The 27229-nt window shown below is 49.9% G+C and overlaps 2 protein-coding genes and 1 long non-coding RNA gene across 4 annotated transcripts in view; 2 read left to right on the top strand and 1 right to left on the bottom strand.

Moving 5' to 3' along the window:
- The window catches only part of WNT5B (Wnt family member 5B), a 67864-nt gene that overhangs the window by 26141 nt on the left and 14494 nt on the right, over positions 1 to 27229 (bottom strand). The gene's annotated exons all lie outside the window — the stretch shown is intronic.
- FBXL14 (F-box and leucine rich repeat protein 14) lies at positions 7645 to 11415 on the top strand. Its single transcript, XM_068191771.1, has one exon. The coding sequence runs from the start codon at positions 7920 to 7922 to the stop codon at positions 9120 to 9122; it is 1203 nt and encodes a 400-aa protein (XP_068047872.1). The 5' UTR covers positions 7645 to 7919; the 3' UTR covers positions 9123 to 11415.
- LOC137475050 (uncharacterized) lies at positions 17981 to 20933 on the top strand. Its single transcript, XR_010999665.1, has 3 exons — positions 17981 to 18521; positions 20259 to 20338; positions 20482 to 20933. It is a non-coding gene; the product is annotated as an uncharacterized lncRNA (long non-coding RNA).

Here is a 27229-nt window from a genome sequence, read left to right as displayed (position 1 = left end):
AATTTACATTATACTGTAGGCAATGGTTTATTACGGATTTTTTAAAATGAAAAGTTTAGACACAAGTTGAAAGAACAAGTGTAAAACAGAGATCTTGTTCTACCCATTTATAGTTCCACCTCCAGCATTGTGAACTCTATACTTTCTTCTTGTCCTGTTTGTGTCTGTCCTTAATTTTACCCCCACATTTCCAGAGAGGATTTCCAAGATTTTTGTCATGCACAGATAGATAACACGTGTTGGTGAATCTAATTACCTTAATGGGGTTTTAGAGTTTCCACATGAACCCAAGAACAGAAGCAAGAACAAAAAAGTTTCTGAAAGAGACGTCCCTTTGCAACCATTTCTTCATGCACCCAAAAAAACAGTTGCACCAGATAAATATCAGAGAATCAGGGGGATTTAGCACAAACAATTTCTGTGCTGTTACTTCCAGGATTAAACTGTTACAGTAACCTTCCTTTGGCCAGAAGCCACCCAAGTCTTCCATTAAGTATAACATTCTATTTTGTGTCTTTAGCCTGCCTTCCTTATAAAACTGTATTTTCTAACTCTCACCTTTGTGCCAAGCTCTAACTGTGAATCTCATTTTCACAGCATGTTTCCAAAACAATATTGCCCTATTTTTCAGTTATCCTCCAAGAACTTACTTCAGAGCCAGTGCTCATAAGGCAGGTGACATAACTTGGTCCAATTCAAGTGAATTGCCAATTTTAGAATGCCATTTACTACCTGAAAATGTGCTGGTGGCCACAGTCCAGAAAGGGAGGAGTCAAAAGCAATACTGCAGTAATCCACGGGTACAAAAATCTTGTGTTTTACGAGCCACACAGCTACATCAGTACCTTCCCAAAGTTGAGCTCAGCCTCTTGTGAGGTTACCTTTTCACTCTCACTGTGGCAAGAATATACGAATTACTTGTCCCTGGACCTCACTCTGTGTGCAAGGCTTGACAGGAAAGCCCAGAGATTGATGTCTTTTCTTCCTTGCAGCTTCTGACAGAGAGCACAGGGAGCAGCTTCGCTGACAGCCAAATACCCCTTACTCACAAGCTGGCCATTAATGCTACATCTGCCCTGACTGTGTGGAAGCCTTTGGCAGAGAGGAGACTGCACCGGCTCTGCCCGAGCCTCCGCCAATGGCCAGAGCATCTCCCCCACCCCAGGGTGAACATGTTGGCTGTCAGTGGAACGACGCACACAGAGCATTCATCCACCTCTGCTGGGTTTTGGACTGAACAGCTGTTACAAAGGAAGATTTCACAGGCCTGCTGCTGTAACAGGTACCACTCAGCATGTCAGACACACATGTTTCTGCTGTGACTGCAGGGGCTGTCCCTATTAGATCAAGTTGTAGAGGTCTCAGAGTTCAATCCCCAGGAATGGCTTATGAAAGCAATTACCACCTGAAAGGTCTCTTTGTTTTTGTGCCACTGCTTTTAATAATAACGATTGCATCAGATATTTTCTGCCATCTCGATCTTCTTGGATACTGCTAACAAGTATCAAAGTATCAAAACAAGTATCTTCTTTGATACTGCTAAGAAATGACAAAGCCCAACACTTAAAATAGCGCCCGAGACTTAAAACAGCACCCAATACAATGAACTGCAAACATTTCAGGTTTGAGGTTTTACATCCTGCCCTCCCAAAGCACTTTCCCTTTGATGATTTTAACCATTGAGTACCAAGCTCCACATGAGCCCTGAAGGGTGTGACATGCATGGCCAAACCAGGGAATCGCCTGCGGGCAGGGGCCCAGGTTGCCTGCTCTGAGCACCAGACAGTCCTGTCCCACAGAAGCAGACAGACAGACAGACAGACAGACAAGAAAGGCACATGGCATTCGAGGGAGTTGTCTGGACAATCACAAATTGTTTTGATTCTTCGAGCAATCCTTTCATTTACGCTTGGTTCAATCTGTTAGAGCAGCAACAATCGCTGGCCAATTTAACAGCAAAACTGGGACTATAATCCCAACCTCCCACACTTCACACCCTCTGATCATTCCCCCTCATATCAGCAGAGTTGTGTTCTTGTCAGCTACTGACTGACAAGTAAAAACAAGACCTGAAGAAAATACCCAAATCCAAAAGGCTCTAATCTATAGCTGGAGTCTGCACTGAGGCATAAGCTCTGAATTTTGCCCCAGCATCTAACCACATATCCACACTACATCGTATTTTGAATAAACCACCTGATTCCAGGAAATACATGGCACATGAGAATTACTTTGTGCAGGACAAACCACATAATCCTAAAATACATCCTCATGTAGCACCTATTAGAGACATGAAGCCTGCAAAGTACAAAAAGCCACTTTGTTTTTTAAGGAAAGCTTCATAGTGACCTAGTCTTCCAACAAAACTCAATAGGCAAAAGGATCCCAGTATTACAATTTCTAAATAACCCTCTGATTAGTTACATTTTCTTTATATTCTCTGATCAAAAATGAAAGATCATGAAAATGAAAATTAAAAACTCGCATGAATTCCAGAGGGGATCCATTCACTGAACAACCTATGCTGATTTATATATGTCTGTGTGCATGCATACAGATATGCACGCATGCAACACAGAATCACAGAATCATTGAAAAGTTTGGTTTGGAAGGGACCTTGAAAGGCCACCTAGCCCAACCCCCTGCAATGACCAGAGACATCTTCAACTAGACCAGGTTGCTCAGAGTCCTGTCCAACCTGACCTTTAATGATTCCAGGAATGCAGCGGCCACCACCTCTCTGGGCACCCTGTGTCAGTGTTTCACCACCCTCAGTAAAAAAAAATTGTATCCAATCTAAACTGACTCTTCTTTAGTTTAAAACCATTAACTACTGTCCTATTGCAACAGTCACAAAGGGACCCTTTTGGTTTCATTCATACACAAAAAAACATTCCCCAAATTGAATTTGAAGACGCTCCACCAAACCAAATTTAAACCCAGTTTAAGACCACGGCTTGTATCAAACTTAGTTGATTTTTGTGGTAATGCTTCAAATCTGATGAAGAAGGTCTGGAAGCCAACTTGTGAAGGACAACTGTAGCCCCATGGAGTGTGGCTATATCTAAGTTTAAATGGATCAAAAGGGAGAGAAGGGTTAGCTGGGCTTGGGCTTTATTGACCAAGTGTTTTTGCATCACTTCTGTCCTGCAGTCCCAATGGCCACTGCCCAGAGGCAAAAAAAAAAGCCAAAAGCTAAAAAGATTCCTGTGGGTAAATTCACAAGTTTTTCATTCCGCAGCCGAGGCTGTGAAAATGCAAAAAGCACATGGAGTAGGGTGGCAGAAGAAAAGTAAGGATAAGGAAGGACTCTCTTATCTCTTAAATTACTAATTTGAGCCAAAAGTTACCCAGCAAACTGACAGGCAAAAGTAACAAACAAGGCCAGGCTGAGATGGGAGCTAGAGAGGGACCTGGTGGATGTTATACTCAACTGTGCAATAAAAGATGCAGGATAGACAACAGTGCAGCTTTATCAGCACGAGCTGCTTCCAATCATAGAAGCCACGAATGAGTTATGTGGATCCTCCTGAACCCCTGCCAAGCAAAACTGTATGGCCTCCACTGAATACCGGTGTAACTGGAGGAAAAAAAAAATGAAGCATTGATTTGGCAAATGCTTTCTAAAAGAGAGCACGGCTGTCAGGAGCTGCTCGAGGAGCTGGAATGCTAGAGACAGTTCCAGGGGGATGGAGCAGCCATCAGAGTGCATGAGACAGGCAGGGATTTTTAATAAAATGCAGTTTATCACATGGTGATTACCACCTCCTATTTATACCACATGAGATCATGAAAAACATGGCATGTATTCCTTTACTCCTGGAAACACAAAGTCAACCCAACAACCATGTGACAAATTGGCCCTTTTCATGCACTTTGTACTTTGTCTTTCTAAACCTCTACTTCCAAACATCTGTCACATAGACTGAGAAATAAAAATCTGCTAGAATAGTAACTTCTGTGCCTTCCTCTCCCCCAGATCAATACTATGGTAGATTGGGATTACGAATCCAAATTCCAGGCTGTTCCACTCAACATGTAAACCTTAACTGTTCACAAGGGAGGACAGATAGTCTAAGTATATAAGATGTAAGAAAGAGAACTTCAGAGTCTCCAGAAAATGCATCATCTATTTTTGACTTCTGCTGGCTACACACAAGAGGCATTACAGACACAATGTGCCAAGATATAAAGAAAAAAGTATTTCAGGTAAGCTTTTCTGCCTTGAAGAGCACACCTTTTCCTACTCCCCTTCAAATGTGGTTTGAAAGGCTTAGGCAGAGGAAATTCCACATTATTTCCACAGTAAGATTCACTGTTGAGTTTGGGATAATATGGTGAAAGCCTTCATTAGCACTCTTTGAGAATGACTTGTAGAACTTGCTTGTAGCTTTGCCAGGTATGAGTAATGCAACAATCACTGAGACACTTCTGTGCCACATTTCCTTCACACATTGCCTGATGTCTACTGGACTCAGCCTTCTTGCGAGCAATCCCACTGCCTCCAGACAAGGAATCCCTGCCACGACAGGCTCATGAGATGCCACACCTTTCACCTGCTCCTCATTCCACATTTTGGTTGCGATGCTCTACAGATGATCTGAGAACAGTCAATCTGCAGAGAAAAAAAATCTATCACCCCTAATCTTTTGCTTAATTAATCCGATGGTTAACCAACCTCCCAACAGCACAAACTGCAAAAATAATACTACAAAGGTAATTCATACTGGGCAACACCCCAGTACAGTTCCTGTGTGTGACTGCAGCTCCACAATCACTAAAGCCAGGTCTACACATTGCTGGATCACCCAGGAGTACAAATTTCATCGGGATCAGGCCAAGGCATGTGATCAGGCTGCTGCTGAATGAGCCAGAGCGCAGGATGCGGGGCCAACACCAATCCTGCTCTGGCCACGCGCCAGGCACAGGGGTGCAGACGATACCTGATCTGGCTGGAGCTGAGCACAGTGACACCTGAGCCGGCATAAAGTCTGCTAGTAAAAAGTTAACCTGTCAAAAACTTCTTGAATTAACTCGAGCAGGCAGGGTGAATGAATACCAGGTCAGCGCTTCACATCATGTGGCCACCCCATTTTGAAGCCAATAAAAGGAGCCGCACTGCTGGCTTTTGTGCGCTGCCAAACCACAGCCAAATGTTGATAGTGATGTTTATATGCACGGGGAACTCAGTGCAGGATCAGGGCCTCAGAGTCCTTCAACTCGCCTTGCCTCCAACTTGAAGCAAAAAGGAAGGAAAAAAGCAGGGCGAAACCCAAATGTTTAACCTCTAAGTAGTCAATAGAATCTACTAATATGGAATCTGTATGTGAAGGCGAAGCCATGACTGTTTCTGTAGCAGATAAATTTAAATGATGATTAAAATAGAGCCTATTCCTTCAGGTTAGTGAAGGCATCAGTACAGCAAACACATCAGTAACTAGGCTGATTTGTGCAGCATTTTAGCAATCCAGACAGTATTAAAAACACACCCTGTCATGTTGAACAAATGCAAACTTTACTTTTTCTTTACAAAGAAAGGGCAGTCCTGCTCTTCTGAAACTGTTTTGAAAAGCCTTACCTGATCTCTGGTAGAACTTAAGCCATTTTAAACACTGCTGCAATACTGCCCAGTGTTGAGATGTACATGGGTACCATTACACGAGGCTATAGACACATAGGAAACATGGTTTTCAAACATTCTTTCTTAAAATTGCTGGAAGTCACTGGAAATTGCCTGGTTTATGTGAGTACCTCAACAATTTTCAGAGCTAGTTCAAGGAGGCCATTAGCTGAAAACCATTTTCAGAAGATTTTCTATTTCCCATTACAGAGGCCCTAAAAGAGTCCGTGCAGAAATGTACGGCTACCCAGACGTCTGAGCTGTTTCCAGCCCTGTCCTATCGCTCCTGCAGGCATGCCCAGACAGAGAGTTCCCAAACTTTGGTCCTCAAGGCTGTCACACGGCCTCACGGTCGTGCTGCAGACCACAGCAGCCAGCGCTCCAGCAGGCAAGGCTGAGGCAGCCATCCACCTTCTCTTTGCTACCTTCCGCAGCTGCACAAACCCCTGTCCCTCCTCAGCGGGCCCGGGGCTCCCAGAGAGCTCGAGGAGTTACCAGCCAGCCCAGCGTGGCCTCGGCAAACCTCGATGCGGAGGTGGCCAAGTGGCAGATGCCGGGGTGAAGGGGGCTGGCTGGAGCACAGTACTGAGCTGGAGTCTCCAGCTGTGCCAGGGGAGATTTAGGTTGGACATTAGGAGGAATTTCTTCACAGAAGGGTGATTAGACATTGGAACAGGCTGCCCAGGGAGGTGGTGGAGTCACCGTCCCTGGAGGTGTTTAAGGAAGACTGGATGTGGCACTCAGTGCCAGGGTCTCGTTGACCTGGTGGTGTCTGGTCATAGGTTGGACTTCATGATCTCAGAGGTCTTTTCCAACCTCACTGAGTCTGTGATTCCGTGAAGCAGTGCTGCTCTGTGCAGCCCTACCACTCCGGCCCTGGTGCGGACCTGTCAGCCACAGGTGACAGCACAGCACCCCACACGGTTTCTCTGCACTCGAAAGGGCAGGAAGCCGGGCACGAATTAGGATTAGTAATGCATCAGGGAAAGTACTGCCAGCAGGTCGAGGGAGGTGATCCCGCCCCTTTACTCAGCCCTGGGGTACTGCATCCAGTTTTGGGCTCCCCAGTAGAAGAGAGACACGGAGCTCCAGGAGAGGGTCCAGTGAACAGTGACACACATGATGAGGGGACTGGAGCATTGCTGTTGTGAGAAAAGGCTGAGAAAGCTGGGCCCGTTCAGCTTCAAGAAGAGATGACTGAAAAAGGACCTCATCAATGTAAGTATCTTAAGGATGAGTCAAGAGGATGGAGCCAGGCTCTTCCCGGTGACACCAAGCGGTAGGACAAGAGGTGACGAGTACAAACTGATGCACAGAAAGTTCCTCCTGAAAACAAGGAATAACTTATTCCCGTGCGGGTGCCCATGCGCCGCAGCAGACTGCCCAGAGAGGCCGTGCCATCTCCCTCTCGCCACGCTCCGGAGCCGCCTGGACGCCACCGTGTGCCACCGCTGACCGCTGAGGCCCCTCGGGCCGGGCCCGGGGCCGGGCCGGCGCCCCCGGCGGCGGCGCGGGGCAGCGCAGCGCAGCGCACGGCGGCAGCGGCGGGGGCGCCCCGCGGCCCGCGCTGTTTCCAGGGCGACGGCTCGCCGTGTTCCGGACCGTACCATTGCGCAAGCGGCGCGGGTGGGGGCGGGAGGGGAACCAGGCCCGGCCCGGCGCCGCCTCCTCCCCGGCTGCCTCCTCCCCCCCGCGCCTGGCCGCGCCTCCCCCCCTCCCGCGGGCCGGAGCGGCGCCGGGCCCAGCAGCGCGCGGCGCGGAGCGGAGCGGGCGGGCCCGGAGCGGCGGAGTCGGTACCGGCAGCGGGCGGGCCGGGCCGGGCCGGGCCGCGCCACGCCACCCCCTGCCCTCGCTGCCTCACCGCCGGCGCGGGATGCGGGCGGCGCGGGGCCGCGGGCTGTGAGCGGCGGCAGCGCGGAGACAAAGGGAGGCGGCGGCGGCGGCGGCGGGGCTCGGCGGCCGGCGCTGGGCACGGGGCGCGGGGGCCGCCGCCGGGGCGCGCCCGCCGGGATGCGGCGCGGGGCGGCGCGGCCGCGGCAGCAGCGCGGCGGCGGCAGCGGCGCGGCCCGCCCGGCGCGGCGGTAGAGGCGGTGGGGCCGGGCCGGCGGTCGCGCAGTAGCGTCTCCCGCGCCGCCCGCGCCGGCGATGTGAGGGCGGCGGCGGCGGCGGCGGCGGCAGGAGGAGCGCGGCGCGGAGCGGAAGGCGGGCGGGCCCCGGGCGGAAGCGGGCCGGGCCCGGCGGCGAGGGGCAGCAGCGCGGCGCCGGCGGGGGCGGCCGGGCGCGGGCGGGCGTGCGTGCGATGGAAACGCACATCTCGTGCCTGTTCCCCGAGCTGCTCGCCATGATCTTCGGGTACCTGGAGGTGCGCGACAAGGGCCGCGCGGCGCAGGTGTGCACGGCCTGGCGGGACGCCGCCTACCACCGCTCGGTGTGGCGGGGCGTGGAGGCCAAGCTGCACCTGCGCCGCGCCAACCCCTCGCTCTTCCCCAGCCTGGCGGCGCGGGGCATCCGGCGGGTGCAGATCCTGTCGCTGCGGCGCAGCCTGAGCTACGTGGTCCAGGGCATGGCGGACATCGAGAGCCTCAACCTCAGCGGCTGCTACAACCTCACCGACAACGGGCTGAGCCACGCCTTCGTGGCGGAGATCAGCTCCCTGCGCTCGCTCAACCTGAGCCTCTGCAAGCAGATCACGGACAGCAGCCTGGGCCGCATCGCCCAGTACCTCAAGGGCCTGGAGGTGCTCGAGCTCGGAGGCTGCAGCAACATCACCAACACCGGCCTCCTGCTCATCGCCTGGGGCCTGCAGCGCCTCAAGAGCCTCAACCTGCGCTCCTGCCGGCACCTCTCCGACGTGGGCATCGGGCACCTGGCCGGCATGACCCGCAGCGCGGCCGAGGGCTGCCTGGGCCTGGAGCAGCTCACGCTGCAGGACTGCCAGAAGCTCAGCGACCTCTCGCTCAAGCACCTGGCCCGCGGGCTGGGCCGCCTCCGCCAGCTCAACCTCAGCTTCTGTGGGGGCATCTCGGACGCGGGGCTGCTGCACCTGTCGCACATGAGCAGCCTGCGGAGCCTCAACCTGCGCTCCTGCGACAACATCAGCGACACGGGCATCATGCACCTGGCCATGGGCAGCCTGCGGCTGTCCGGCCTTGACGTCTCCTTCTGCGACAAGGTGGGGGACCAGAGCCTGGCCTACATCGCACAGGGCCTCGACGGGCTGCGCTCGCTGTCCCTCTGCTCCTGCCACATCAGTGACGAGGGCATCAACCGCATGGTGCGGCAGATGCACGGGCTGCGCACCCTCAACATCGGGCAGTGCGTCCGCATCACCGACAAGGGCCTGGAGCTCATCGCCGAACACCTCAGCCAGCTCACGGGCATCGACCTCTACGGCTGCACCCGCATCACCAAGCGGGGCCTGGAGCGCATCACCCAGCTGCCCTGCCTCAAGGTGCTCAACCTGGGACTTTGGGAAATGACTGAGAGTGAGAAGGTCAGGTGAGAGGAGGAGGAGGGTGCCCTGAGACCTCCATCTCCTCTGGAGGGACTCACTGACTGACTGATTGCTGCAGAGGAGGAGAGAAAGAGAGAGGGGCATGCACAGAGACATGCTACCCACGCACTCTGGCACCGCAGGGAGGAACACAGAGAAAGAGGGTACATCCTCGACCCTTCTGTGCTGCCTACCTATCCTTGCTGTGCAGGAGGACAGAGAGAAAGCACCTATCCATTTTCCAGGTCACGCCTCAAGCTCCGTGCTAGGGAGACAGAGCTCTCTCCCTTCCCACAGCATCCTTCCCTGCGGAAGAGGTAGAAACCCACACTCTTATGCACTGGGGCTAGAGACACCCCTCTTTATCCCCACTCCCACATTCCATCCCCTCAAGCACTGAGGATGGATAAAGAAAGACCCTTGTTCTGCCATGTATTCAGAATAGATTATTTTTGGTTTATATAAAGGAGAGTGGAAATGGAGATGGGAACAAAAAATAGTAACAGCAGCAAAGGCTTCCTAGCTACACTTGTGTACCCAGCCACCAGTCATCCTGTGTTGGGCACAGACAGAGCTTTTGATAAAACAACCATTCCACCTCTGTGCTTGCCCCTCCCCTGTCAACACATTTGTGACAGAAATACTGCTCCCTAGGTACATTGATTTTTTTTTTTTCCCTTTTAAATCTCTCTTCAGTCTCCAGTTTCATGTTATTCTCTGCTGTGGGTGGATACAACCTCCCACTATTCCAGTTCTCCACTGCACTGAGACTAGCGATAGCTACAGCCTCCCCTTTTGTCAGTACGTTTCCATGTCATCCTGCACTATGGGTAATGGAAAAGTCCAGGCACTCCATTCTCTCTCCACTGGAGATGAATACACCATTTCCTCTTTCTCCTGTCTCTGTGGGGACTGGACACAGACCCCCCCCATCTCTTAAGCCTTCCCGTGCACTGGGGGGCTCTGAGAGTTACAGAGACTTGTCTTCCCTTTCATCATTCTCTCTTTTTCTCCCCTTCTCCTCCTTGGCAGCAGGGATAGACATATTCAGCCACATATCCATTCCTCTCTGGGTTGGGGGTGAGCAGGTAGAAGGGAGTTCCAGCTCCTCTCTACCTAGGGGGCATGAGGAAGAATCTCCAGCTTCATTTCTGCTTCATTTGAGATACTGTGACCTGTTTTTATTTTGAAATGCATAAAAAAAATTACTGCTACAAAAACAGCCTCTTACTCTCCCATCTATCCCTTGCTTACATCCTGTAATTGATCCCAGTTTTCCTCACTCATTCTTCCCTTTACAGTATTCATTTTCTTACATGGTTTTATTTTTAAAGACATATGAAGTTGCTGTTCTTGTGGATTTTTAAGTACTTTTTTTTCTGCTGAATATATTCTATATATATAAATATATATATGATGTCTGGCTACCTCGTTTTAATTTGTTACTTTTTTTTTCCCCCTCCTCAAAAGCCCTGGAATTCTTACAGGAAAGAGATTTTGAGACTGAAACATTTTTGTGCCTAGACTGGAATAATGCCCCTTGGGTTTGTTCTTATTTTATCCCCTCCTCTAACCCCACCCCTTTTTAAACATTTTTTTTTTAATTTTTGTTTTTAGGCTTACCCTACTGTGTCCCACCTCCACATTCTGGTTGTGCCTCTCCCTCCCTCTTCACTGGGAACTGGGGACCCAAACTGTGCTTCTGCATTTTTACTCTTCTAGCACAAATATGTAACGCGAGAATCCACACTGAGGATTGGGCTGCTGTTAACAGAAATGTGTAAAATGCAAGTTTGTTTTAAAAAAAAAAAATTATATATATGTGGATATATGCAAGTGCTTTCCCCTCCCCTCCTAAGCCACCTACAAAAGGTCACTATGCCAGGCTTCCTGTTTGTAGGTGGAGAGGAGCAGAGCTGGCCTACAGGCCCCAGGGCTGCCATGTGAAGGGGAGGAGACTGAAGTTCATCTGTCTTATCTCTGTTCTGTCAGTAAAATGGAGCTGGGTCTTTAGATTATTTTTTAATTATTATTTGAAAGAGGAAGAGTAAGTTTGGGTTTTGTTTTTGTTTTGTTTTTTTTTGGTTTTAAATAGCTTGGCTTTTTTTTTATCTGTTCAAAATCTCAAATCCTCCACAGTAACAGGCCAGACCACGGAGTTAACACAAACCCGGAGACCCCTATGGATTAATTGTACTGTTTGTGAATTTGTATAAAAAAATAACAAAGATCCTCTTAAAACATTTTATATTCTTACAGTAAAAGGTTAAACATATTTATATAATAAAAGAGGAAATATGAAGTATGTTTTTGAAAAAAAAAAAAAAAAAACCGTATCTGTGTTGTCTGTACTTATTGAAGACGTGTTTACCTGTACCTGTTGGGCTTGGTAAGAAGAGCCTTGTGGCTGATGGTGGGATTTGGGGCTGGCTCTGCTGAGCGATGGAGGAGAAGGGAGGCAAGGAGCCTCCTTCTGTGCAGGATGTTGGGTAACATCACCATGAGGAGTTTCTAAGGAAGGGGTTTGGCAGGACCAGCCATGGCCACGAGGGTGCTGGCAGCGTCCCTGGGGACAAACCCCGCTCACACTTCTGCCGAGTCTGAGGTCAGACAAACCTGAAGTGCTGAAACTTGCTCACAGCTGAATCGACTGCTTGCTGATAGAGGACAGCATTTGTGAAGGGGGGAAGAAGGTCTGTGTTTCTTACTTTTTTTTAAGCTCCAGAGGAATGGCGTGGCGGAGGATTTTTTGGTGATTTAAACTGTGGCCCTCCCCGGATGGAAGACCCATCAAATACAAACATTTCCCAGCAGTGTCAACCACCAAAAACCTGCGCCCTTGCAGACCTAGGAAATCTGAAACGTCTTAGTTGATTTCCACTGCCCAGCCGAAGATTAAAGAGAAAGTAAAAAGTGGAACGGTGTTAAAAAAAAAAAATTGAATAATCTAAGGTGTCCTTTGTCCTCCACCATAATCTTTCTCCTCAACGTTATGACTTTTAACCCGATGCGGTCCCTTTTTAGCCTCCCCGACGTGGGGTGTTGTATTGTTGCTGGAGATGGAGCTTAAGCGGTGTTTATAGGGCAGCCACAAAGCCCGTCTCCCCCAGCCCGGCGACGGGGCTCGCTCGCCCGCTGCCCCCTTCCTGCCTCGAAGGAGGGGGAATGTGAAATGGTGGAAGAAGGCAGAGCCATTGTTCAGGAAAGTTAAAAGAGGAGCTGTCCTTGCTTGCTTGCTCAGTCATGCATACTCAATCTGGCCGGGCCCGAGTCCCTATGGAAAGGAGGAGGGCGATTCTTCCCCTCTTTTTAACATTCCTCTCCAGGCCTGGCTGTATTTAAGCTGCTTTCCTCCGCGCCGAGGAGGAGGGAGGGGGATGGTCTGAAGTTCCTGTACATTTGCATTTTAAGCGCTTCCAGCGCTGAGCAGGCCACTTTGTTCCCCGCTCCAGCAGCGCGGCTGGGTGCTGCTCCAGGTGGGATGCCCTCCCAGAGGAGGTGCCCTCGGCGTCCGCACCTGCCTGCCCTGCTCAGCCCCTGCCTCCACAGGTATTTTGGCTGAGGCTGGACAGGGCATACTCTTGTTGCCAGCTCTACCCACCTCACCTCCTAATGCAGTGCTGCATTTCAAAGGGGAAAGTAGTGCCTGACTCTGGCCCTCTTAAAAAGAAACACCATCTCCTCTGCATCCTAAGGCCCTGGACTATCTCAGGGTCTGGACTTTGGGGTGTGCGTTGTTCTACTCCCTCCTTTCCAAGACTTCCAAGCTTTCTGCTGGGAGTCCATTGACAAAAGCTGCATTGTTCGCTTTAGGGAAAGCCACCACAATTGGATCTAATTGAGCCTGACACTATATCCATCTTCCTCTACTTGGAGGGAGGTGTTGGGGTCTGTCTTTCCTGCATTAAGAAAATAGTTTACAGTAACTTCTTGATGGAAAAAGAGCACGTATGTATGAGTGTTATAAACAACAGGAATTCCAGATCAGGTTCCCATAACAGCTGAAAACATAATGGCTCCTGGGGTCAAGCAGCAGACCCAGCCAAGGATGGGGAATGATAAACCTCTCATAAAGTAGGTTTGTTTCTGCTGGGTTTGGGTGAAAATGGCATCTCCTTATTAAGCCCCACGTTCACACGGATAACAGTGGGACATCTGTGTTTCAATATAATGTGTGTGCTTGTAAGCTCCATAATCAGAACTAGGACAGATTTTTTTTTTTTTTTTTTTCCTGAAACATCCCCTGAACTTCTTCTCTCAACTTATAAAAAAAACCAAACCAAAAGCTCTGCCCACATGGCCCAACATCCCCTTTTAAGGGGAACACAAGCCAAAGGAAGTTGCCAAAGCCGAAGCCTCCCTGAATCCCCGTTCTTAGACACCCTGGACTGTTCCCGTAGATGGAGCAAGTGCTCCTCATACCTTCCTCTCATGCTCCATTGTGACAGCATCTCCTCAGACACAGACACAGGCCAACAACCATAGAGCAATTACCACATAACTTCTCAGCATAACCAACCACTCTTGTATTTTTGAACATGACTCAGTTGGAAACTGGGGTAGAAAACCATAAAAAACACTCCACTACTTGGAAACGAGCTGGAAGTCTCCTGTCTGTGAGCCCACAGTGCCCCAGCAGTGGCTTTGGTGCCAGCCTTCACCGCTGTGCCCAGCAGAAGTGGTGGGGCAGCAGGGCCCCTTGCCTACACCTGCACAAGGCAGGGCACAGAGGGTGGCCCAGGGAGCTGTTTAATGGACAGCTCTGAGGAGCAGAGAGGCCACGCTAAAGAGCTGGTGGCAGAAAGCAGAGCAGAGCAGGAACGATGTGGAGGAGGGATGAAGCGACTGAGCAGGAGAGGAGGCGGCCAGGGACTGAGGGGCAGCAGCTGGGGACGCCAGCTCGCAAGCTGAAGTCCTGCGTGTGCGTGGGGTACCTGGTCTGCTGCAGCAGCTGCTCCCCTCACCAGACCCATGGATGGCTCCGCTCCCTGGGAGATGGGAGGAAAAGCAGGCTCCACATGGGTCCTACTGCCCTTGGACTAGCACATGGGAGGTCCATGCATGACAGATTTATACATTTTCTACCTTCCCGCTGCACGCTGCGGGTTCGGCTGAATCGGTTTGTCATGGTGGCTCTGGGGTCCTTTGTTTCGCGGTAATAAATAACGGGGTCACGGGGCAGCTGTCAGCCAAACCACCTGGGGCCTGTGCTACGGCCAGAGGTGATCTCTGTGCTAGACAGCAGAGAGCTTACCGCTGAACCTGCCCTTTGGGGGTCAGGGAAGGGTTAAAATGAGACCTGGGTGGCCAAGACGCTCACAGATTTTGGAACCAAAGCTAGAAGTTAGCACAGGCTACCATTAACAGCTCAAGGGCAGATGTCCCTGGATCTGGCAGCCTCGCTGTGTACGAGTGTGGGATGCTCCTAGCAAAGTGAGCCCTTTTTTTGTTTTCTCTCTCTCCTTCCTCTCCCTTAAATGCCACTCTTTCAGCCAGCAGCTCTTTAACAGTGCTTTCTGTGGAGAAAAAAGCTAAATGGATAAAGTCGACAGGGTGGTGCGGGCTGGACCCCTCAGGACATCAGCGAGGCCCCGTGCCAGAGCTGCTGGCTGGGCTGCACTGACACTCCCCACCCTGGCCAGCCAGCCAGGCTGTCCTGCTCAATTCCCCAGCCCCAAGCTGCACGAAGGAAAGAGACGGAGAAGGTTCATCAGGCTCCTGTGCCAGAACTTAAGCCTCTAGCCACATTTGGCAGGGATGCTAGTGCTTCTCCCCCTTATTTAATTACATTTACCATATGCACTAGCTCAGTGACAGCCCAAATTGAAATCGCATGATGGAGATTTTGAAAGATCCGAATCTGATCTGTCCCTGCAAGATGAATGGAAATGGGATTTTCCTAAAAAATTTCCTAAAATCTGTGGTGTTTCTTAGACAAGGTGTCAAAAGTTTAGTACCAGTGACTGGACACATGCCCTGAGCAAGTGTTTCCACATGAGAGGGTTACTGAGACATAAACCAAACTCATATTCTGCTACAGAAACTAACCCAGATCTAGAAATGGGAACCTCCTCCTAGTTATTTTCCTTCCTCTGAGTCTTGTTTCTCTGGGCACAGTCTAGTGATTTCATGATGAAGCAATTTCCCCTCCCAGCTCTGGGAAAAAAAAAAAAAATCCCTAACAAATTTTATCATGCTTGGTCCTGTTCCTCCCCCTCCTTTGCCTCTTTCTCCCCCCAAATGTCCCAGCTTTACAACCCTTGGATGTCTTTAAGGGTTTGGCAGGTGGCACACAGCATCACAGGGGCACACAGCATCACAGGGGCACACAGATCCCAGCTCTGCAGCTAGCAGCCTCTCTCCTTGTTCAGTGAGCTGAAATGCCAAGAAATCCCTGCCGTTATCTCCCTTGGTGACAGCTGAGGTGGCACTCCTGGCTCCCCAGCTTCAGCGTGGACCAGGCGCATCGTTCATTGCCATAAACCCCTCCTGCCACACACTGGGTAGAAGTCTTGCAAGGCAGTCGTAGCACAGATGAGCCAGTTCCCTCTGCTCCCCTGGGCTCCTGGAGCTGCCAGGGATGCAATGCCTGACTTGGCTCTGGCAGATCTCCACCCGCTCGGCCAAGGCACCCTATGCAAATTGACCAGAGGCGACGGGGATAACGAGATCCCTGGGGCCGCTCGTCTACCTAACACCCAGGAAAACCACAAAAAACAGATGGAGAGCACGCTGCTGCCTCTGCAGTCGCACGGGCTGGGTGGCGCATCCCGCTCCCGACCCCGCTCCCGACCCCGCTCCCGCTGGCTCGGGTGCAGCGCGCGGCCGGCCCGCCAGGCGGCAGCATTGCCCGCCGAGTGCCGCTCCCCGCAAGGAAGGAGCGGGGCCGCCGGGAGCCCGCACCGCGCCCGCCCGCCCGCGGCTCTCAAGGGTCACCCGGGGCACCCGGTGGGGGCGGCGAGAAATCGGATGGACTAAAGGGCCCACCCGTTCGGCCCCGGACGCGAACCAGCTCGGCGTGGCCGAGGCGGGAGGTGGGAAGGGATGGGGAACTTTCAGGCTGCTCATCATCATCGCCACTATCATTTGGTGATGGTGAAGGGTCCTGAGGGTTTGTACCATAAACCAAACTGGAAAGCCACACTTGGCATAGCTTAACTGGCAGTCAATCATAGAAGCAGTGAATGGTTTGGGTTGGAAGTGATCTTAAAGATCATCTAGTTCCAATCCTCCTGCCATGGGCTGCAACACCTTCTGCTATGAAGCAGTTGCTTTAAAGCCGTATCCAGCCTGGCCTTGAACATTTCCAGGGATAGAGCATCCACAGCTTCTCCAGGTAATCTGTTCCAGAGCCACACCACCCTCATAATAAAGACTTTCTTCCTGGTAAGTAATCTAAAAACCCAACCTCTTTCAGTTCAAAGCCATCCTCTCCCTTGTCCCATCACTACGTGTCCTGGTCAGAACTCCCTTTCCAGCTCTCTTGCGGCCCATCTAGGTAGTGGAAAGAGCTTCAAGGCCTCCCCAGAGCTTGCCCTTCTCCTGGCTCAACAACCCTTACCCCTCTGTCTGTCTCCACAGAAATGCTCCAGTCCTCTGATCACTTCATGGCCCTCCTCTGGACTCACTCCAACAGGTTCATCTCCTTCTTGTGTTGGAATGTGCATCAATGCTCCCCATCATGTGAAAACTTCACACCCCAGCCTGAAGAGCTGCCTCCAGGAAAGCATCTATCCTAAACTTAGTACTTCTGCCCTAAAACTCCATCTCCTGACATCTATAGCTTGACAGCAAAACCAATTTTTTATTTTTAAAACATGCAAGTGTGAGAACGGTAGTGGAGCAGGACCAAACTTAAAGTAATGTTTAGATTACTTTATTTCAATTTTGTTGTGCAGGGTTTTGCTGTGTTGTTGGCACAGTTACTCTGCTGGATACCTCTGTAGTGATTAAGGAGCTGTATGTGTGCGTCCTTTTTAGCAAATAAATTTAAACAGTCTTTTTTATCCAGCTCTCACACTGCTGCTACAGGTACAGTGATGGTGTCTTTTTCAGAAGCAACTACACCTTATAATTTACAGAATTTTAATAATTAGCTTCTGCAGACTCATTACATACACAGACATCAAAAAGCGAAAATCAGCACTAATGGGGGAAGAGAGGTGGAAACAACTTGACTAAGGTGATGTCCCAGATCCATGTGTGGCAAAACAGTGCCTGGTGTCCACCCCTTCCATCTCCAGTCCTGCTGGCTTCTGCCACTTGGAGCAGCAAAAATGGAAATTAATTTTCCAGCCTAAGGTAGTCCTGGAGAGGGAGGGTCAGGACAGAGAACATCTTCCTAGTCTTCCACACCAGGCTCACTCAGCAGCCTGGAAGCACTGGTGTACAAGTGTGGGCTGTGGAAGAGCTCTCAGCAGCAGGAGCCCCTCCAAGAAGCCATCTCTCTCTCTCTGTGCAAACTCGTCAGCTGTCACAGCTTTTATTCCAGGCAATGGCCACTCTGACCCAACAAATGCAGAGCTGACAGCCCTGCGGGGACATGTCCCAGCACAACAACGGGCACTGCTCTGCCTGCAGCCCCTCCGGCTGCTCCCTGGACATCTCCACCAGGACGGTCCCTGAGCAGGGACCACCCATGCGCATCAAAGGCACCACACGGTCCTTAAGGCTGCAAATGCTGTCTCTTCTCATGGTCTCCCTTCCCCAGAGTCACCTGTCCATTGGCACAGACTTGCCCAGACCACACCGGAGGCCAACCCAGCGACTTCTCCTCCCCACACCCAGACCACACTGGTCTGCCCACCAGTGCCCGGGCTGCCCAGCCCCTTCCCCTCACCTCCCCTGGCCTCACATGCAGCGAGCCAGGGGGACACCAGGGGGAACATGGGGAGATATCATCTCCCACCCACACCTGCCAGGGACTCAGTGGGACAGGGGAGGCTGCATGTGAGCGGCCGGCTGTAGCTTCCACCCTGTCCCTAGTGCCAAAAACAAGCATGTTAAAGCTAATCTACCCCTGTCTCAGCTCAACTGCTTTTCTGTGACTAAGCCCCTTATAATGGTTTTACTAAAATCCCCTTTTCATGGAAAAAATCCCAGCTGGAAGTTTCGGGCAGCGGCACAATGTGCAAGTCTGCGTGTCCCTTTCCCCGGCTTCACAAAAGCCTCTAATCGAGTGGAAAATTTGCTGGAGGCCAGAGGTTTAGGCCTGCAATTATTTTTTAAGGGATTATCAGGAGAGAATGGCGGTACTTACGACCCTCCCTCTCTTTGTGCTCTGCTCTGTGCTGCTTTCAGATGGACTCAGCCAGAAACCTAAACCACCGCAGCTGGATCCAGCAAAACCAGGGCTTGGCTGGGCAGCTTGCCTCCTCTCTGTCTCACAGGACAGATCCCAGACTCCAGGTTAGATGAGTCCCACTCCAGCAGCACGCAACGAACAGAAGTGCTTTTCCACAGAAGCAACACTCTCAGATTTTTTTTTTAAAGAAAAGCTTGAGAAAAAGCAAACTATTCCAGCCCCATGAGCCTCAGTGAACTGGAAAACCAAGGAGCCAGGAGGGATGAGGTCCACTGGACAGGCTGGGCTTTGGCTCTGTAAAGCCATTATGTAGGAGGTCTTACACAAGTTACTTGCAGCACGCTCCAAAAAAGACTTGGCACGGAAGATGTGCGCACTGTAACACCCAGCTTTGGAGGGCTTTGCTCCAAGGGTGGATCCTGGCGTTGGGGTCCTCGGTGCTTTAGTGGCCTCTGAGAGCAGCCCTACACCACTAAGGATCCAAAACAAGTCAATGCCAGGCACAGAGCCACTCATGTCAGCGCACTGAGCGCGGGCAGGCCAGAGGAGAAGCACTGCTGGCCCTCCTGTCCGAGGGGCTCTGTGCCTTGCTCAGAGCTCCCAGGAGCTGCCTGTGCTCACACCTGGCCCAAAATCAGGTGCTGCTCCTCTTCCATCAAATTGCCACATTCCCGCTTGCCTAAGAGCAGGTGAGCCATAGCCAGAGGGAGCAGCGGTGTTCCCTGCTTCCCAACAGCAGCCTAAGGAAGCAGGAGACCTGCTTTAACCCCTGCCTCCCTTCACTTCGAACTTATCCCGTCTGGAAAAGGCAAGAACTAATCACAGGAGAAAGGACTACTCTTCACTGTTCCCATGTAAGCCACACTACAGTGTGGATGATTATTCCACACTTGGAGCAAGAAGGGAAACATGTGAAGGAAGCACCGGCCGAAGACCTCTCAGCAGGCGGCATAAAGCAGCTGTTGGCTAAAAGGGAGAAGCAGGCTGTGATCCCTGAGCTTTCCTGTATAAGATGTTTCAAAATTAAGTGGCAGCTGACACTGGGGCTTTCTGATCTTATTGTGCCTGCATGTGCTGGGTGTGCTCTAAAAGCACCTGGGCAGGCTGAGGGGCCAGGATGTTTGCCTTCTGGATGGTGGTCAGACTCAAGCAGGCTTTGGAGCAGGCATTTAAGAAAAAAACTCAGCACCTGAGGGGTGTTAAACCAGAAATAATTTTAAAACCCTAGACAAGCACAAAGAAAAAGTCAAATGAGGTATTTGTGGAACTACAATGCCTCCAGGAGCTAGGTGGTGTCTAAGCTGGGGATTTTGATTTTGCAATGTTGAATGCTGCCTAAATGTCATTTGGCTTTCTTTTGGTTTTTTCTTGGATCAATTTTTTTGCCCCTCTCTACCTCATTATCTCCACCCACACGGACATTGTTTTTGCAGGATTAAAGACAGTAAGATAAAAAGACAAATTGCCAATCCCGCTCTAAATTGCTCATTAAGGCTGATATGCTTTGAGATACTCTCCGAGTCTGCTCTCCAAGACAGCTTGGGAACGCCAGCGTCCCAAGATAAGGAATGCACAGTCACCAGTAAGTAGTAGGATCACACAGGATGTGACCTGTGTGATTCACTAGTGGCACTAGAAGTGTAAGAACAGGTGAAGAGTCAGCTCCAGCCCCAACTTCTCACCCAAATAAATGGAGCACCATGCACAGTGCCACAGAAGAGCCGTCCTTTACTACCTCCAAGGAAGCAGATCTTCCTCCAACCTGCTCTTCTCGAGTACCCCTGGTGGGCCTTGCTGTTGGAGCCATAAGTCTTTCTGCTTATACAAAGTCTGCTGTCCAGATAACCTTGAAAAGCCCTGCTTACAGTATCACTGAAACACCATGGACTTCCAGAGATCAGCATCCAAATTCTGCACAGAGGTAGGATCATATATACTTGGATCATTTCTCAAAAGGGTTTATCTTACCTGTACATAGCCTGCAGCCCCCTTACTCAATCACTTCTAGTTTACTTATGATAATTTTTCTCCCTATCCACCTCAAATATTTCATTTTTTCCCCAGATTAAGCTGTGTTTTTAATGCTCTCCACAACTGGCAACAGAAAAAAAGTTGAGGAGTTTTCTGTTTCAGACAGCCTCTTCCATCCTGGATGAACACTCCTTTCCCTGAGGACTCGCACTCAGCTCCCTGCAGATGCACCTCAGATGCTTCAACTCCACCTCTGTGCAGCGTCAGCCTTGTGAAGAGCCCAGTGATCAAGTTGCATTGTACAAGTGGATTTCTAGATGTGTGATAAACATGTCTGGAAACTATTACTATCCTCACGAGTATTTGTGTCCCACAAGAGCTGAAACGAGAATCCTGACAATGTAAAGAGATTTATCTCACTGGGATGTTACAAAGATTTCATATGTTTCAATATTATAATATTGTTAAGGTATATATTATAATGAAGATACAACTTGTCACATTCTCATACATGTTCATTTCTGTCCCATCCGTGCCACTTCCCTGAAGAAACATGTATGCAGTTACTGCTCTGGAGCTGTGCCGTGTCAGAGGCTTGGTGTTGAAAGGACTGTCTATATGTTCACCTGCAAATTGTTACAAACATTTAAAGAAGCTGCTGTTTCAGAAATGAAGGACAAGTTATTCCTACTATGAAAGCTGGGGGGTTTCCAGGGTCACTGGTGTGCCAGCAGAGGATCCAGAGCCAGGATAGATAATCACAACAGAAGAAGCTACAAGTGCCTGAGGACCACCTATGCAACATTTGCGTGTCCCGTGCACCAGGTGTTGCTCCCTGGAGCACATAATTTGGGCATGCACTCAGTGTGCCGCTCCTACCAGCTCCTGGCTTCCACCAGAACAATGTCACACACTGCCTACAGCAACGTGCAGAGCGAGGAGCACCAGCCCCAGCTCAGAGAAATCTGTCATTTACCAAGAATATGTCGTGTCAGTGCAAATCCAGCCCACAGCTGGGAATTGGCAGGACATCCTTGAGGTATTACACGCACAGCGCAGGAACAGAAACACTGCTTTGCCCACAACTACCCAAAAACTGCACGCAGTTTAAGTCAAAGGTTTAAAAGAAGGCACGCAGAGAAGTTGGGGGTCAGGCTCCAAGAGAGACACAGATTCAGACTCCAGAAAACAGGCTGCAGAGAGGAGCTCATCCCAGCAGCAAGTGTCACACTGCACACAGATGTGCTTTCTCTACAGAGGTGAATGCACCTCTGCTCACTTTGTCCACAGATCCTACACATTTCAAGGATGGGAGCACCTCACCTTTATGCATGAGCTGTTCTCAGAAGCTAAGGCTGAAATCCTGGCAATAGTTCCCCGCTTTTTTAAAAAGTGAAAGAAAACCCCCCACCCAATACAACAAAGAAAAATAATCAGAAAACATCCCCAGTCAAGAGTCTGCTGCAGCACAGAATGAAAAAGTGCTTACTCTTCTTCAGGAAGAGATTATATTTCCTATATCAGGCTAAAGGTGGCCATGGAATAGGATTCAGCACATGGATGCACTTCTAGAGGATCTTTAATTTAATAAATATGCAGGGGGAAAACCTCTCTCAAAACAAATCCTATGGAAAATACTGCTCCTGTAGACAGAAGAGAGACTAGTTCTGTTTGTTTACTCAGGCACTGCATATATGAAGATATTTTAGAGGCCTCTATACTTAGCCATTGTGGTTTCAATCTTTCCCAGGCCAGAGGTAGCTGTGTAAGCATATAGTCAGCACTAGCTAAAACAAGTACTTTTGAAACCGTACTATTATTACCAAATTAGTTAAAGAATGTTCCTTTCTTTTTTTTCTTTTTTTTTTTTTTTTCGGGGGGGGGGGCGGGGGGGAAAGAGGAAAATCTAGACTTCAAGATAAAAGCATTAAAAAAACTCACAAAAAAATTAAACAAACAAACAAACAAAAAAAAAAAAAAAACATCACCCTTCTAGCCCTTAGAGTGAGATGTGGTTTTTTCAGTATCTCTTTTCATTTAACCGCAGCCAGACCACTTCAGGTCATGCTTTCACCTGACCTCAGCAGGCTGGTAGCCCTGGGTCCCCATGGTGCTCCAGGGACACCAGGGTGCTCCAGGAAGCCGTGTGGGTGACTCAGGCAGTACAGCTCCTTCCTCTGAGTCAACGCTGCCCCAGTGCTCCAGCACCACGCCGAGGGCGCTGACCTGTTGTCTTTCAGAGGAGAAAACGGGTACCTGACCACACTGGTGGCTGTTAAAGCCAACAGGAAGCTTTGCACAAACACTGGCACTTGGCTACGTGACTGCTCCCCGCGTGCGTAATTACGTTTCTGCCTTCCGCCCTGCTCTGTCATGGATTGTTTCAATGGCTGCTGTGTTTCACCCAGTCCTAAATGCAATCTGAGGCTTGGAGGAACAGCTCCAGCACTGCCCAAAACTAAGAACCTGGAATTTTATTGCTGACCCCACCTTTGGTTGGCTGCATGACCTAAGCAGGTCTCTCCTACCTTTTCCTCTCCCTTGCTTTCCCCATGTGCAAAGGGGAGATCACAAGAAGAATCTCTTCTGTAAAATGCACTGAAAGACACTGCTGGAAAACCCCATGTAAGAGAGCATTATTAATTAGGTATGCTGATTCTGGGACTTTTTTCAGTAGAAAAGACATTAGGGAAAATGAGGTAGATTTGTAAAGAAAGAAATAAAGTCTTTGGATTTGATATAATCAAGACCTATGATCTTTCTTTAATCCAAGAGAGCCTTGGATTAAGGATCAGACTGGTATTTCCCCTTTTGATGTAAGGGAGTTCAGTGATGTCTACTCTACAGGAAATTCTCAAAAGGTGCTAAGCATTAGCAGGAGTTTTTTTTCCACAGGCTGCCTCTAATTACCTGAAGAAAAATTCATCCTCTCCTTCCCTAATCCCAGGGCTCTGATCACATTCTATATTTGCGCTGGGGACTCCATTTTTGGTGCCATGTGTCATTTACAACACACAGTCTGGAAAACACACCTGGATCTGAGATTTGGCACAAGCTTGCTGAAGGTTCACTGCAAGGTTCCCCAAATGTTTGTGACTCTTCTCAGCACAACCAGGAGCAAGTTACAGTTTGGCACTATATCTTACAGCTTGGGCAAGTAAAAAATGTGATCAAACTTGGAAGCTTTGACCAAGATGCACTTGGAGAGTTTCAGTTCAGTTTGGGCATAAGCTCAGTTCCAAACTCACAGGCTGGAACAGAGAGCAGCCAAAGGATCTGCACTCAGCTGCATGGCAAAGGTCTCGGCTCAACACAGGCGACAGGGACTCGCAGCAGACCTGGCCACCACCATCACAGAGACAGCCATGGGAACACTGGCACTGTAGGTTAAACATGGCATCACTCCTGAAGTAAATCCCCCACCAGTCACACCACCCATGCAAGTGGTTTGCAACTTTGAGCAGCCTTAGAGCTTGCAAATGGGATTCTCCCTGGAAGAAACTGCACAGCAGACCATGCTTGAGGGGAATGCTCTGTGCATTCTCCACATTCATGGCATCAGATAAAAACTAGTCCAAAATAACACTCCCCCACCCCACAGTGCTATTTCATGGGTGCCAGGTCTCCAGCACCACCTGTGCCCCCTCCAGGTCTGCTCCTCCCAGCCCACTCTGCCACAGCCACCAAGAACTGGGACTCTGCTGCCCAAGAACCGGAATGCAGAGGTACAGCAGTACCCCATTATTTGGGATATCTGCTTTTGAGCACCATCTGCTGGATATTACAACTCTTAATCCCCTCCAGGCCAGAGATGTTGGTAGGCTACCTGTGACCCCCCAGGAAGATGCCGGGGTGTGGAAGCAGGGAGCCTGTCCCAGGCACCCCCGGGATGCCCTAGCATACAACATGCCAGTGTACTGTGTGAGGGCACCACGATGGATAAATCAGTGTCCACTGAAAACAGTCAGAGCCCAAAGATACACCCACCAGCAAGAAAAGTCAAACCCAGCATCAGCCTTCCCTGCACGACTGAGCTGCTCACAACTCAGTGAATCTAAATGAAACACTCTGCTGAAAAAAGATGCCTACAATGCATTTTAGGGAACACCCAAAATCATTGTCCCCTAAGAGGATGGAGCTGCACAGGCGCTGACGATGTAACATTTCTCCCTGCAGCTCCGACCTGCAGAGGTCACCTGTCCACCACAACGCTGGAGCGGACGACTGGCAAAGGGGTAGCTGAGACAAGATGGACAAGTGTCACCTTGAATCTACAGTCCACGAGGAAAAAAACAGCAGCCTCGTATCCCACATTTCAGCCTTCAGGTGATTAGAAAGTTGTGGCCATCTCTGATCCCAGTAATCATTCAATGCAGAGATCTTCTGGAATGCAAGGCTTAGGCACTGACTGCTCTAAGCTAGTGTCCACTGTCAGATGTCTCCCAGGAAGGCACTGGAGGTTTATAGGGCTGGGAAGAGCTTTTAACTGGCTGCAGCTGGAAGACTGTCCAGGAGAAGGAAGCCACACACCTTCTAAATGAGCTAGAATAAAATTAATAAACTGTGCGCAAGACTTTTATCCATATATCTAATCCTTTCTGCATTCTACTATGGTCTCAGTCTCAATTATTTATGTGCTGTAACAAAAAAAATAAGCTTCACGTGTGTCAGATGTTTAATTTCAATTTCATTGGAAACGTTGTATTACATAAAAGTATACACAGGAATGCCTGGTTTACTTCTCTGTACTTCTAAGTTTATATACTTCTGTCATGTTGCTTTTTATTGCTCTTCACTCTAATGAAGGATACATAGTCTTTTTCAGTCTTTCCACACCTCCGGGCATTTTCATCGCCTTGTTCTGCTAAATATTTGCAGCAAGGTGATCAGAAATGAACTCATGATATTTTATTTTTAAGACTGGAGTCCCAGAAAATCACTTGTAGGGTGATCAGAAATGAACGCATGATATTTTAAGACCCAGAGAATTGCTTGTCTTTCCACCAAGGAGATCCCACACATCCCCAACGCCAGCAGGCTCCTCCTCAGGCAAAGCCAGGGGAGAAACAAAGGAAGCATGGCTTGTTTCACCCTTTCACACTGCAGAATTCACGACTACTGGAGGAGTCGTGCGCTCCCGTCCCATGCCAGCCAGCCTCAGCTGTGGTAAGGCAAGTGAAAAGGCATTAACCCTGCTCCCCGCTAGGAAACAAAGTCTCCCACTCATTCCCGAGAAAAGTTAAAGGTACTCATTTCTGAGGACTTGCGGGGTGGGCAGACACAGCGCAGCTCTCCAAAGATAGCTCAGAAATAACCTGGGAGGATCCCAGATGAAGGCTGGGTGTCTTCTTACATCTGTCTGGTTTCCGAGATGGAGTGTAAACAGTGGCACATTAGCTTAGATTAATTACAGGCTGCCAGTATTTTGCTTTCATGTAGCAAGCTCTGGGAACATAACACCACTGATAATTAAATAGCGCCTGCCATCAAAGGGCTCCAAACCACCCAGCAAAGCAGGCAGGCTGCTCAGGCAGGGCTGCTGGGGGGACACACAGCAGGAGCTTAGCAGGACACAGGAACACAGCGCGCTTGTTTAGGAAATCAGAGATTTCTACTGAAACTACAGAAGGAATTATCACGTGTTTTACATTAAGTACCGTACAGTCAGACCTGGGCAGGATTAGCATCAGTGCCAGGATGACCCATTTACACACAAAGTTTTATATCCTATGAGAAAGATAATTTCTCCCATGGTAAGACTCCCTACTTTTTTATTTTATTTTATTTTATTTTTTTTCCTGCAACAATGGCTCATTAATGATTGAAGAATAAAAAGAAGTTATGTCCCACTTTGTTTCCTGCAGGGTGAGAAAAACTCATGGGAGTGGAGTTAATTTTCTGTGTCACCACATCCCCTCCTTTCCCCAGCTCCTTCCACACATGCCATTGCCCACTGGTTATGCGAGATTCTGTGCCAAGCTCAGCAGTGTAGCAGTGTCAATACTGGGGTGGATGATCAAACCTTCCTCCTCTTGTGCCATATCCCATCTGGGTTACCACATCCCATTCATTCCCTTTTCTGACCCTGCTTTTTCCAGACACAAAGCTGCTTTTCTGTTCTTGCCCATCCCCTTGAGTCAATGCCCACCAAGGTCAGGGAAGACCATGGCTGCTTCAGCTGGGATGGCTGAATGAATTGCTCCTGTAAGGCTGGGCTGCTCCCCAGACCTGCAGCCCTGAACCCATCTGATGTTCTCTGAAAGACACCAAAATGAGAGGTCCATGTGGAAGCCAAAGGGAAAGCAGGGGATTCCAGGATACAGCTTTATGCTCTCACTCGGAACGAGGGGCAGAACTAGTGGAGGGGTGCAGGTTTCTCCTGGCCACCACAGCCGCTGGCACTGCCTCACACTGCCCTGCAGAGAGGACTGGGAACCTGCAGTTCGGGTACCCAGCACCCCAAGATCAGCTGCCCTTTGCAGGCATGATCTAGGGACTGGGGACATGAACATACTGAAATACACACCACATCCCTTTAGTATTCCCAGGTAACTCAGAAACTCCAGCTTGAGCATCAACAGCACTACCGAAGGGCAAAAACCTCGTGCTGTCCTCATGAGCCCAGCATTATCACTGGGTTTCACACAGCCTGCCCTCTGTGCAGGGCCAGTAACTGATTCAGCAAACTTCACCTTCCCCAGACTTCAGGCAAGGCCACAGATGCTTTCCAAAACCCACTCAGGCTGCAGCCCGCCCCTGACACGGGACAGCCAAAATTACTGGCCAGGAGGAGATCCACAGCAATGACAGCCACAGGGAAAGGGCTTGAGGGGGAAAGTAG

The sequence above is a fragment of the Anomalospiza imberbis genome, chromosome 5 (assembly GCF_031753505.1).
Source record: "Anomalospiza imberbis isolate Cuckoo-Finch-1a 21T00152 chromosome 5, ASM3175350v1, whole genome shotgun sequence".
Taxonomy (NCBI): Eukaryota; Metazoa; Chordata; class Aves; order Passeriformes; family Viduidae; genus Anomalospiza; species Anomalospiza imberbis.
The sequence above is the reverse complement of the archived record's forward strand: the minus strand, read 5'-3'. Positions and strand labels throughout refer to the sequence as shown.

What these genes read in the sequence shown, in the direction of transcription:
- FBXL14 (XM_068191771.1), top strand. Translation starts at nt 7,920, where the DNA reads ATGGAAACGCACATCTCGTGCCTGTTCCCCGAGCTGCTCGCCATGATC.